The sequence below is a fragment of the Phocoena sinus genome, chromosome 17 (assembly GCF_008692025.1).
Source record: "Phocoena sinus isolate mPhoSin1 chromosome 17, mPhoSin1.pri, whole genome shotgun sequence".
NCBI lineage: Eukaryota > Metazoa > Chordata > Mammalia > Artiodactyla > Phocoenidae > Phocoena > Phocoena sinus.
The window spans coordinates 33,575,241-33,589,278 of NC_045779.1; the positions used below are offsets into that span (position 1 = coordinate 33,575,241).

At 36.3% G+C, this 14,038-nt stretch overlaps 1 protein-coding gene across 2 annotated transcripts in view; it reads left to right on the forward strand.

The window, feature by feature from the left end:
• Window positions 1–14,038, forward strand: part of DECR1 (2,4-dienoyl-CoA reductase 1) — a 65,199-nt gene that overhangs the window by 11,226 nt on the left and 39,935 nt on the right. For both annotated transcript variants that reach the window (XM_032610151.1, XM_032610152.1), the window contains exons 3-5: window positions 768–825; window positions 953–1,039; window positions 2,015–2,162. In XM_032610151.1, coding sequence (XP_032466042.1) covers window positions 768–825; window positions 953–1,039; window positions 2,015–2,162 — 293 coding nt within the window. The remainder of the gene's footprint in view (window positions 1–767; window positions 826–952; window positions 1,040–2,014; window positions 2,163–14,038) is intronic.

A 14,038-nucleotide genomic window follows, 5' to 3' on the forward strand; every position in this document is an offset into this window, starting at 1 on the left:
TCTCACCGCCGCGGCCTCTCCCGCTGCGGAGCACAGGCTCCCGACGCGCAGGCCCAGCGGCCATGGCTCACGGGCCCAGCCGCTCCGCGGCATGCGGGATCCTCCCAGACCGGGGCACGAACCCACGTCCTCTGCATCGGCAGGCGGACTCCCAACCACTGCGCCACCAGGGAAGCCCTCAGATGTTGTTTTTAATGCAAATTGGCCAGAATATTTTTTTTCATGTTGTAATGTGTTTGAGTGTTAAACTGTTATTTTTTTTATAACACTACATAATTTACATTGTTTATTTTTTTGTGTTTCTCTCAAGAGCATAAGATTTTGACTATATATAGTTGTCCAGACCCATCAATTTGATCTAAAATCTACTAATGTCGATTTTATACATAACATAGATTTTTTTATAGTTTAACATAAGCTTACATCATTCCAGGAATGTATTTTCCTTCTCAAGCAGGCTTGGGCAAGGAAATACATAGAAATGAATATAATTAAGGAAATAATTTAAAATCTATGAGTAGATATAAAATAACTGGCTTAGAAGTAATTTAATAAATTAGTGTCACATATATGAAAATTGCTTAAATTTAACTTCTAGAAAATAAATGCATTCAAACTACCTTGTTTGTAGATATAGCTTTTCTATTGTCTCAAAAATTCATGTCATTAAGCTGTAGATTCTCTTTTTTAATTTATGAAATTAAAAAGAAAAATGTAACATGAAGTTATTTCAGAACTCATGCAAAGTACCATGTGTTTTTTTCTAGAAAAATTGATGTTCTGAAAGCAACTGCAGAACAGATTTCTTCTCAAACTGGAAATAAGGTACATTAAAAACAGTTACTTAAATCAGATTTAGGAATTATAGCATGCTTAAGTAATTTACTCATACTCATGGATTAGGAAGTCTGAAAAAATGTAGGGTTCTTTTTTTCTCTTTGTTATTTTGCAGGTTCATGCAATTCAGTGTGATGTGAGGGATCCTGGTATGGTGCAAAGCACTGTGTCAGAGCTGATCAAAGTCGTAGGACATCCTGATGTAAGTGTAATGGTAATGAGGCGAAAGTATGAGGCCTTTGATGTTGATATCACCTACCAAGATGTATTAAGGAAATAAAATATTGATGTGAGCCAATGCTGTGTTAAGAAGCATCTATTTTCCATTGCTAGCAGAAAGCTAGCTCTGTTTAAACCAGGGAATAGATTAGGTGGACCGCTACACCATTTCCTTTCAGGAGTACTTAAAAAATACATTTACAATCATATAGAACAAACGATTTTACTTTATTTAATAAGATTATGAAATAAAGAGCTGTTATGCAAGAGCACAATATCTAGTTTAAATGATTCATGCTGTTTGCTTTTTTTAAATAACTTGATTATCTCTGTCAGTGGAGGAGAATAATACAAACAAAGAAACCTACAAAAAACCCTCCAGATTTCTTCTTGTAAGACCTGAGATATGCATGGGTATTTTACTTTTGTTTGGTGCACATATTGGAAAGAAACCATTTCTTCCAGTAGTCTCAAAGAGAGCACTTTTCTATGTTAAAGGTATTTTCAGACAAACCGATAATGTATTATACTATTGGTAGAATAATAATATTGGAATCTTTATTGATATTGAAGAAGCAGGTCATCAACCAAGAATTTCATTAGCTAAATTAAGCCAAAATGATACCAGAAATTAAAGGCATTTTAATTAAGATTTCTTGAAATAAAGTATAGTCACATGGTAGATATGCTTAATCTGTATTTATATTTTTAATAATAGACTGTACCCTAATTTTGAGATGGGGATTAGAACTCTAAAATTTGGTAAATAATAATAGGAAATTTTCACAGGCTCAAAAAAGGTAAAACTGAACCAAATCTCATGGTATTTTTTCATAGCAGACTGTGAACTTTAGCTTTATTATATTATTTGGATTTATAAGTTTCAAAAATAAAAGCCCTTTAGGGAAAATATTCTTCCTCATCTAAGTTTCTGTAACTTGCCTTAATCATTTATTAGATTGTGATAAACAATGCAGCAGGGAATTTTATTTCTCCCACTGAAAGACTGTCTCCTAATGCTTGGAAGACCATAACTGACATAGTTCTAAATGGCACAGCCTTTGTGACACTAGAAATTGGAAAGCAACTAATCAAAGCACAGAGAGGTATGTATATTTATTCTTTACATGTTTATTGGATTCGTACTTGTGCAGGCTCTGTGCTAAGCCCTGGGATACGTAAAAACGTCAATGACAGTGTCTATTCTTGTACAACTCATAAGATAGTGGGGAAGAAAGATACTTAAATAGTTACCATATGCACTTAAATATTTACCATATGCTGTGATCTAAGCTATATTAAATGCTATGTTTCAAGTGCATTGTAAATCCAGAGAAAGAAAGAAAGAACTCTCCCTAGGGATGATTATCATGTTGAGGAACAGAATGCAATTTTAGCTGAATTTTCAAAGATCTAGACATGGAGAAGGGGGAAGGAAAGGAAATGTAAATGTCCATGGGAAGAAGCTTGGTGTGGGAAAAGCAGAAGGGTTTAGGGACTGGTTACAGATGGGGAGGGAGATCAGTGGGAGATGATTATGGGAGGTGGGTTGGATGTAATTGGGAAAGTTCCCAATACCAAAATGGGGAATTTGATGTTAATTTTGAGGAAATGGGGAATTATTTCCTTATGGCTTTTTCTTGAAGGTGTCTCATAAAGAATGTGACTTGATTAGAAAGGTTACTGGGAACAATGTAGGGGCTCGAAAAGATTAGAGAGATCATTTAGGAGGGTCTTGTTTTCCTTTTGTTTGGATAGATGGCATGGAGGATAAATTAGGAGATATTTAGAAGATAAGATCAATAGGCCTTACTGATTAGGTGACAGAGTTTTTAGCTGGAGTGGATAGTTTAGATGATGATGACATCAATGAGAAAACTGGAAGGAGAGTAGATTTAGAATGTACTAGAACATTTTTGTTTAGTACTATAGGAACAGACTTCTTTAGAAAAGTTCATACAATATAAATAGTGAATATATTTGTAATGTATTTATGTGGGTATATACATATATGTCTAGAACCAGTGTACATTTATTCATTTAACAGAAACTTACTGATGACTTTTGTGTACCAGGCCCTGTGCTGCATGCCCACATGACAGGTGACTAAGACACTGTCCCTGAGCAGGTTGTGGTTGGGACTTGAAGGATGGGGGCATTTTCTCAGAGAGGTTGGAGAGTATTCTGAACCAGGACAAGGAGGAAGAATCCTTGTGTTCCTTGAAGGATGTCCTCTGGGGCTTGAGGGGAATGGCATGAGCTGACCAGTTTCCTTCTGTTGGTTCAAAGCCTTTGCCTCATTAGGTTCAGTTTCTTCTTTACAGCGTGGATAATTCTCAAATCAGCTTGAGAAAGGATGTAGGAACAGACAGAAGGATGCTAGAGAGGCACTAGCTTTTTTTCTACACATGTGCTAATAACTTCCATCTTTTCTCCATGCACTCATTGAAATTGAAACCCCGGGTCACTCATTCCCATTACAACAAAGTGGATATGATTGAAATTTGGAATTTACATATTAAAAAAAAATTTTTTTTTAAAGGGGTGGATGATTGGGAAGGGAGACAGAGAAGTGTGGGCTGACTTCTCTCTCTTCTCTGTTCTAGGATCCTTCTATCTCTTCTCACTCTGCCTCTGTCTGATTTTCTCTCTCCATACCTCTTACTCATTTCTCTGTTTGTTTCTCTCTGTATGTCTGTCTGTCTCTCTCTTTCTCTCTCTCTGTCAACTCTTCACTTTTGCTTCTGTTTCTTTCTTCAGTCTCTCTCATCACTTGGTGTTTCTGTGCCTTGTCTCTTTTATTTCATCCCCTGCCCATCTGTGTTACTCTTGATTTCTGTCTGACTCTCCCTTCTTTTCTCATCATTGTCATTCATTTTAACGTAGACTTTGATCTATTTTTATTCATCACATTGGTTAAAATTCTATGGGCTTCATTAAAAATACATTAGCTAAGGCTTCTTAAAAGATGGAGCCAGTTTTCATTCTTCCAAAATTCCTGTCGGTTATAGATGCTGTAACCTGACAGGGTTTTAAGGACTTGTATTAGTGAGCTGTGGAGAGTACAATGCACAGGGTCTTTTCTGGTTTTGGAGTGATAGTCAAGGAACTCAGGTGCTAATGACCTCTGAGGTGTGTCAAAGTGGTAAATACGGAAGTCAGTTCAGGGAGCAGGCAATCTGTAATAATCTGTGATCAGAAGTATGTTAGGTGGTCTGGTATCTAGGAAGGTGGTCAAGGTAAGGTATCCGGGAAGTCAGACTAGAAAATATAAGGGCACCAGCAACTAGAAGCCAGATGCTCACTTGCTGGGGACAGAAATTGGTGATGAGGTGCACTCAGAGAGGGGCTAGCAGATGACTGAAGATCAGGAGAACTGTGGCCTTAGCAGGGGCAGAGAAGCTAAAATTAGAGGGACACTGTTAAAGTATGTTTCTAGGCAGCACTGATGCAAAACTAACAATTTTGAACAAATAAAAGATTTAGGAAACTCCTAAAGACCTTAGCCCAATGTGCTCTTATAGCCACAAAGGTCAGTAAATACATGGCTGATCCTTTCTGGGGAGGATTTGAAATTATCATGCTGAGGTTCATTCATCACTAAGATGTCATGTATAAATTTAAAATTTTTAGTAAATAGTGTGGAAAAGAGTACCTAATTTTATTAAAAAATTGAGAGAACTTGAAATGAGGAAAGACTAAAAGAATAATACAGAGTTTTATTTAAGAGACTAGTCATGAAGGACATGGATAGGATAAATATTGAATTTTTCCATCAAACCCTAGAGATCACTAGAAGCAAGAGATACCTCTTGAAACTCTTAAGAGGTTATTTTAACCGCTTAAAGTAGCATTATTATTTAAGTAGCATTAATAATACTTTATACCACAATAGTGCTTTGTAATTTACAAAGTATTTTCATATATCAGTATAGAATCAGTATGAAATGCAGGATTATTGTATGCTGAAATACAGATAGATTAAAGAAAGAGTAAATCAATGCATAATGTAGCTCTAATGTATGTATTATTTTTAGTTTGCTAAATGGGAGGAAACATTTATATATAGTAAAATCCACAGATTTTCTATATATAAATTGATACAGAATTTTGATTGTTTTGTAAATTTATACACTTAGGTAACCATTACCAAACCAAGACATAGAACATTTCTATTGCCTCCAAATGTTCCCTCTTGCCGATTTCTACTTAATCCTCACTATCTATGTTTTTAATCCATTTTTTATTGAGTTATTTCTCTTTATTATTTTAAAAATTCTAGATTTATTTTTTATTGAAGTAACATTGGTTTATAACATATATAAATGTTTCAAGTGTGCAGTATTTCTACTTCTACTTACACTGCAGTGTGTTTACCACTAAAAATTTAGTTTCCATCTATCACCATACAGTTGATCCCCTTTACCCATTCCTCCCTGCCCCTTCCCCTGGTAACCACTACTCTGTTCTCTGTATTTATGTGTTTGTTTTTGTTTGGTTTTTTCATTTATTTTGTTTGTGTGTGTGTGCATGTGTTTGTTTTTTGTAGTCCACATATGAGTGATATCATATGTATTTGTCTTTTTCCATCTGACTTATTTCACTTAGCATGATACCCTCAAGGTCCATCTGTGTTGTCACAAATGGGAAAATTTAATCTTTTTATGGCTGAGTAGTATTTCTGTGTGTGTGTGTGTGTGTGTGTGTATCACATCTTTATCCATTCAACTGTTGATGGGCACTTAGCTATTTTAATATCTTGGCTATTGTAAATAATGCCATGATGAACACAGGGGTTCATATATCTTTTCAAATTAGTGTTTCTGTATTCTTTGGATAAATACCCAGAAGTGGGATAGCTGGAAAATATGGTAGTTCTATTCTTAATTTTTTCAGGACCCTCTATACTGTTTTCCATAGTGGCTACACCAGTGTATGTTCCCACTAACAGTTTACTAGGGTTCCCTTTATTCTGTATCCTCACCAACATCTGTTATTTATGGTCTTTTTGATGATAGCCATTCTGACAGGTGTGAGGTGCTATCTCATTGTGGTTTTGATTTACATTTCCCTGATGATTAGCAATGTTGAGCATCTTTTCACGTGCCTGTTGACCATCTATAAGTCTTCTTTGGAAAAATGTTTATTCAGCTCCTCTGCCCATTTTTTAAATGTTTTTTTTGTTGTTGTTGTTGAGTTGTATGAGCTCTTTACATATTTTGGATGTTAACCTCTTATCGGATATATCATTTGCACGTATCTTCTTCCATTCAATAGTTTGTATTTTCATTTTGTTGATGGTTTCCTTTGCTGTGCAGGAGTGTTTTAGTTTGATGTAGTCCCATTTGTTTATTTTTGTTTTAGTTTCCCTTGCCTGAGGAGACATATCTAGAAAGATTGCTAAGACTGATGTTAAAGAGCTTACTGCCTATTTTCTTCTAGGAATTTTGTGGTTTCAGGTCTTAGATTCAATCTTTAATCTATTTTGAGTTGATTTTTATGTATGGTGTGAGATAGTGGTCTAGTTTCATTTTCTGTCAGTGACTGTCCAGTTTTCCCAACACCAAGTACTGGAGAGATTATCCTCTCTCCATTGTATGTTCTTTGCTTCTTTGTCATATATTAATTGTCTGTATATACATAGTATTATTTCTGGGCTCTACTTTCTTTTCCTTTGATCTGTGTATCTCTTTTTCTTTCATTACCATGCTGTTTTGATTACTATAGCTTTGTAATTTACTTTGAAATCAGGGAGTGTGATACCTCCAGCTTTGTTCTCTTTTCTCAGGAGTGTGTTGGCTATATGCTGTATTTTGTGGTTCAATATAAATTTTAGAATTCTTTTGTTCTATTTTCATGAAAAAAGTCCCTGGGAATTTGATAAGGATTGCATTGAATCTATAGATTGCTTTAGGTAATAAGGACATTTTAACAAAGTTAATTCTTCCAACCCACGAGCCCAGAATATCTTTTCACTTATTTGTGTCTTCTTCAATTTCTTTCAACAATGTCTTATAGTTTTCAGTGTATGAGTCTTTTACCTCCTTGGTTAAATTTATTCCTAGGTATTTTATTCTTTTTTTTGTGATTGTAAATGGGATTGTTTTTTAAATTTGCCTTTCTGCTAGCTCAGTGTTGGTGTATAGAAACACAGCCGATTTTTTGTATGTTGATTTTGTACCTTTCAGCTTTACTGTATTTCTTTACTATTTCTAATACTATTTGGGGGAGTCTTTAGGGTTTTCTATATATTAAATCTTATCATTCACAAATAGTGACAATTTTTCTTCTTCCTTTCCAATTTAAATGCCTTTGATTTCTTTTTCTTGCCTAATTGCTCTGGCTGGGGCTTCCAATACTATGTTGAATAAGAGTGACAAGAGTGGATATTCTTTCCTTGTTCCTGATTTTAGAGGGATAGTTTTCAGTTTTTCCCCATTGAGTATGATGTTAGATATGAGCTTGTCATGTATGGCCTTTATTATGTTGCAGTATGTTCCTTCTATACCAACTTTATTGAGAGTTTTATCATAAATGGGTATTTAATCTTCTCAAATGCTTTTTCTTCTTCTCTTGAGATGATCATATGGCGTTTTAAAATTAACTTTATTGAGGTATAATTGATGTATAAAAAACCGTACATATTTAATGTATACATTTGTGTATACCCATGAAACCACCATTCAATCAAGGTAATAAAACATATCCATCACCTCCATGAGGTTTCTCATGTCCTTCTTCTGTGTGTGTGTGTGTTAAGAGCACTTATGTGAGAACTACTATCTTAATAAAAAATTTTAAGTGCACAATACAGTATTGCTAAATTTAGGCACAGTTTTGTACCTAAAGAGATTTTGCAGATCTCTAGAACTTTTTCACCTTGCATAACTGAAACTTTATAGTCATTGAACAACCCCCATTTCCCCTTCTCCCCAGGCCCTGGCAGCCACCATTCTACTTTCTTCTTCTATGAGTTTTACCTCTTTAGATACCTTATATAAGTGTAATCATGCAATATTTGTCCTTCTGTGATGGGCTTATTTCACTTAGCATAATGTCCTTCAGGTTCTTCCATGTTGTTGCACATGACAATTTCTATTAAGGCTTAATAATATTCCATTGTATATGGATACCAAATTTTCTTTTTTTCTTTATCTGTCGATGGGCCTTTGGGTTGTTTCCATATATTTGCTATTGCGAATAATGCTGCAATGAACATGCATGTGCAGATACCATTTCCAGGTCTTGATATCAGTTCTTTTGGATATATACCCAGAAGTGAGATTGCTGGATCATAAAGGTAGTTTTATTTTTAATTTTTTGAGGAGCCTCCATACTGTTTTCCACAGTGGTTGCATCATTTCACATTTACACAATGGTTGCACATTCACCAGTAACAGTGTACAAGGTTTCCACTTTCTCCATATCCTTGCCAACATGTATCTTTTTTTTTTTTTTCAAATAATATCTGTCCTGGCAGGTGTGAGGTGATATCTCATTGTGGTTTTGATTTGCATTTCCCTGATGATTAGTGAAGTAGAGCACCTTTTCATTTACCTGCTGGCGATCTGTATATCTTCTTTAGAGAGATGTCTATTCAGGTATTTTGCCTATTTTTTAATCTGACTATTTGTTTTTTGCTACTGAGGTGTTGGAGTTCCTTATAGAATTTGGATATTAACCTCTTACCAGATATGTAATTTGCAAATATTTTCTCCCATGCTATAGGTTGCCTTTTTATTCTGTTGATTGTTTCTGTTGCTGTGCAGAAGCTTTTTAGTTTGATATAGTCCCACTTGTCTATTTTGGCTTTTGTTACCTGATTCCTTATGCATCCTTGAAAAAAGAACAAAAATTTTATTCTTCTGTGTAACACCATACCATTATTTTACCTAAGAAGACTAATAATTCCACAATGTTTTATTATCCAGTTCATATTCAAATTTCACCAAATATCTCCACAAAATATCTTTTTTAATTGAAGTATAGTTGATATATAATATATTTTACAGGTGTGCAATATAGAGATTTACAAGTTTTAAAAGTTATATTCCATTATAGTTATTATAAAATATTGTCTATATTCTCTGTGTTGTACAGTATATCCTTATAGCTTATTTTAATTAATTTATTTATTTTTTTTATTTTTTTTGCGGTACGTGGGCCTCTCACTGCTGTGGCCTCTCCCGTTGCGGAGCACAGGCTCCGGACGCGCAGGCTCAGCGGCCATGGCCCACGGGCCCAGCCGCTCTGCGGCACGTGGGATCCTCCCGGACCGGGGCACGATCCCGTGTCCCCTGCATCGGCAGACGGACTCCCAACCACTGCGCCACCAGGGAAGCCCTATAGCTTATTTTATACATAATAGTTTGGACCTCTTAATTGTCTCCCCTAAATTGCCCATCCACGCCCCCCTCTCCCCGCTGGTAACCACTAGTTTGTTCTCTATATCTGTGAGTCTGTTTCTTTCTTGTTATATTCACTAGTTTGTTGTATTTTTTAGATTTCACATGTAAGTGATAACATACAGTATTTGTCTTTCTCTGACTAATTTCACTCAGCATAATACCCTCCGAGTCCATCCATCTTGTTACAAATGGCAAATTTCATTCTTTTTTTTAAGGCTGAATAGTGTTCCATATATATACACACACACACACACATATATATATATATATATATATGTTCCATATATATTTTACATATATATATAAAACATCTTTTTTTTATTGGAGTATAATTGCTTTACAATTTGTGTTTCTGCTGTACAATGAAGTGAATCAGCTACATGTATACCTATATCCCCTCTCTCTTGGACCTCCCTCCCACCCCCCATCCCACCCATCTAGGTCATCACAGAGCCCTGAGCTGAGTTCCCTGTGCTTTATAGCAGGTTCCCACTAGCTATCTATTTTACACGTGGTAGTGTATATATGTGAATCCTAATCTCCCAATTCATCCCACCCTCCCCTTCCCCGCACTGTGTCCACATGTCTGTTACCTACATCTCTGTCTCTATTCCTGCCCTGGATGTAGGTTCATCTGTAACATTTTTCAAGATTCCACAATATGTGTTAATATACGATATTTGCTTTTCTCTTTTTGACTTACTTCACTCTGTATGACAGACTCTACATCCATCCACATCTCTACAAATGACCCAATTTCATTCCTTTTTATGGCTGAGTAATACTCCACCATACATACGTACCACGTCTTCTTTATCCATTCGTCTGTTGTTGGAGATTTAGGTTGTTTTCATGTCCTGGCTATTGTAAATAGTGCTGCAATGAACATGGGGTACATCTGTCCTTTTGAATTATGGTTTTCTCAGAGTATATGCCCAGTAGTGGGATTGCTGGGTCATATGGTGGTTCTACTTTTAGTTTTTTAAGAAACCTCCGTACTGTTCTCCACAGTGGCTGTATCAGTTTACATTCTGAGTGCAAGAGGGTTCCCTTTTCTCCACAACCTCTCCAGCATTTATTGTTTGTAGATTTTTTTATGGTGGTCATTCTGACTGATGTGAGGTGATACCTCACTGTAGTTTTTCTTTGCAGTACGCGGGCCTCTCACTGCTGTGGCCTCTCCCATTGCAGAGCACAGGCTCTGGACGCGCAGGCTCAGCGGCCATGGTTCACGGGCCCAGCCGCTCCGCGGCATGTGCGATCTTCCCGGACCAGGGCATGAACCTGCGTCCCCTGCATTGGCAGGTGGACTCCCAACCACTGCACCACCAGGGAAGCCCCCTCACTGTAGTTTTTTTTTTTTTTTTTTCGGTACGCGGGCCTCTCACTGTTGTAGCCTCTCCCGTTACGGAGAACAAGCTCCGGACGCACAGGCTCAGCGGCCATGGCTCACGGGCCTAGCCGCTCCATGGCATGTGGGATCTTCCTGGACTGGGGCACGAACCCGTGTCCCCTACATTGGCAGGCAGACTCTCAACCACTGTGCCACCAGGGAAGCCCTCTCTCTGTAGTTTTGATTTGCATTTCTCTAATAATCAGTGATGTCGACCATCCTTTCATGTGCCCCTTGGCCATCTGTATGTCTTCTTTGGAGAGATAAAATTTAGGTCTTCCACCCATTTTTTTGGTTGGGTTGTTTGTTTATATTGAGCTCCATGAGCTGTTTGTATATTTTGGAGATTAATCCTTTGTCCATTGCTTCATTTGCAAATATTTTCTCCCATTTTGAGAGTTGTCTTTTTGTCTTGTTTATGGTTTCCTTTGCTGTGCAAAAGCTTTTAAGTTTAATTAGGTCCCCTTTGTTTATTTTTGTTTTTATATTCATTCATTACTGTAGGAGGTGGGTCATAAAAGATCTTGCTGTGGTTTCTGTCAAAGAGTGCTTTTCCTATGTTTTTCTCTCAGAGTTTTATAGTGCCCAGTCTTACATTTAGGTCTTTAATCCATTTTGAGTTTATTTTTGTGTATGGTGTTACGGAGTGTTCAAATTTCATTCTTTTACATGTACCTGTGCAGTTTTCCCAGCACCACTTATTGAAGAGGCTGTCTTTTCTCCATTGTATATTCTTGCCTCCTTTGTCATAGGTTAGGTGACCATAGGTGAGTGGGTTTATCTCTGGGCTTCTTATCCTGTTCCATTGATCTATATTTCTGTTTTTGTGCCAGTACTACTCTGTCTTGATTACTGTAGCTTTGTAGTAGAGTTTGAAGTCAGGGAGCCTGATTCCTCCAGCTCCGTTTTTCTTTCTCAAGATTGCTTTGGCTATTTGGGGTCTTTTGTGTTTCCATATAAATTGTAAAATTTTTTGTTCTAATTCTGTGAGGAATGCCATTGGTAATTTGATAAGGATTGCACTGAATCTGTAGATTGCTTTGGGTAGTATAGTCATTTTCACAGTATTGGTCTTCCAATCCAAGAACATGTTCTATCTCTCCATCTGTATGTGTCATCTTTGATTTCTTTCATCAGTGTTTTATAGTCTTCTGAGTACAGGTCTTTTGCCTCCTTAGGTTTATTCCTAGGTATTGTATTAGTTTTGTTGTGATGGAAATGGGATTGTTTCCTTAATTTCTCTTTCTGATCTTTCACTGTTAGTGTATAGGAATGCCAAGAGATTTCTGTGAATTAATTTTGTATCCTGCAACTTTACCAAATTCATTAATTAGCTCTAGTAGTTTTCTGGTGGCTTCTGCAGGATTTTCTATGTGTAGTATCATGTCATCTGCAAACAGTGACAGTTTTACTTCTTCTTTTCCAATTTGGAGTCCTTTTATTTCTTTTTCTCCTCTGATTGCCATGGCTACGACTTCCAAAACTGTGTTGAATAAGAGTAGTGAGAGTTTACATCCTTGTCCTGTTCCTGATCTTAGAGGAAATGCTTTTAGATTTTCACCATTGAGAATGATGTTTGCTGTGGGTTTGTCATATATGGCCTTTATTATGTAGAGGTAGGTTCCCTCTCTGCCCTCTTTCTGAAGAGTTTTTTATCATAAATGTGTGTTGAATTTTGTCAAAAGCTTTTTCTGCATCTGTTGAGATGATCATATGGCTTTTATTCTGTAGTTTGTTAATATGGTGTATCACATTGATTGATTTGCATATATTGAAGAATCTTTGCACTCCTGGGATAAATACCACTTGATCATGGTATATGATCTTTTTAATGTGTTGTTGGATTCTGTTTGCAAGTATTTCGTTGAGGATTTTTGTATCTATGTTCATCAGTGATATTGGTCTATAATTTTCTTTTTTTGTGATATCTTTGTCTAGTTTTAATATCAGGGTGATGGTTGCCTGGTAGAACGAACTTGGGAGTGTTCCTCGCTCTGCAATTTTTTGGAAGAGTTTGAGAAGGATGGGTGTTATCCTTTCTCTAATTGTTTGATGGAATTCGCCTGTAAAGCCATCTGGTCCTGGCCTTTTGTTTGTTGGAAGATTTTAAATTACAGTTTCAATTTCATTACTTGTGATTATTCCTTTTATATTTTCTAATTCTTCCTGGTTCAATCTTGGAAAATTGTACCTTTCCACAAATTTGACCATTCCTTCCAGGTTGTCCATTTATTGGTATAGTTGCTTGTAGTAGTTTCTTATGATCCTTTGTATTTCTGCAGTTTCAATTGTAATTTCTCCTTTTTTATTTCTATTTTATTGATTTGAGTCCTCTCCCTTTTCTTCTTCATGAGTCTGGCTAAAGGTTTATCAATTTTGTTTATCTTCTCCAAGAATCAGCTTTTAGTTTTAGTGATCTTTGGTATTGTTTTCTTCATTTCTATTTCATTTATTTCTGCTCTGATCTTTATGATTTCTTTCCTTCTACTGACTTTGGGTCTTCTTTGTTCTTCTTTCTCTAGTAGCTTTAGGTGTAAGGTTACATTGTTTTTTGATATCTTTCTTGTTCCTTGAGGTGAGATTGTATCGCTATAAATTCCCCTTTTAGTACTGCTTTTGCTGCATCCCATAGGTTTTGGATCATTGTGTTTTCGTTGTCATTTTTTTCTATGTATTTTTTTTGTTTTGATTTCTTCAGTGATCTCTTGGTTATTTAGCAATGCACTGTTTAGCCTCCGTGTGTTTGTGTTTTTTCCATTTTTTTCCCTGTAATTCATTTATGATCTCATAGCATTGTGGTTGGAAAAGATGCTTGATATGATTTCAGTTTCCTTAAATTTTCCAAGGCTTGATTTGTGACCCAAGATATTATCTGTCCTGGAGAATGTTTTGTGTGCACTTGAGGAGAAAGTGTATTCTTCCACTTTTGGGTGGAATGTCCTATAAATATCCATTAAATCTATCTGGTCTATAGTGTCACTTAAAGCTTTTGTTTCTATATTAATTTTCAGTCTGGATGATGTGTCCATTGGTGTAAGTGGGGTGTTAAAAGTCCCCCACTAGTATTGTGTTACATCAATTTCTGGCTGTTAGCATTTGCCTTACGTGTTGAAGTGCTCCTATGTTGGGTGCATATATTTATAATTGTTATATCTTCTTCTTGGATTGATCCCATGACCAT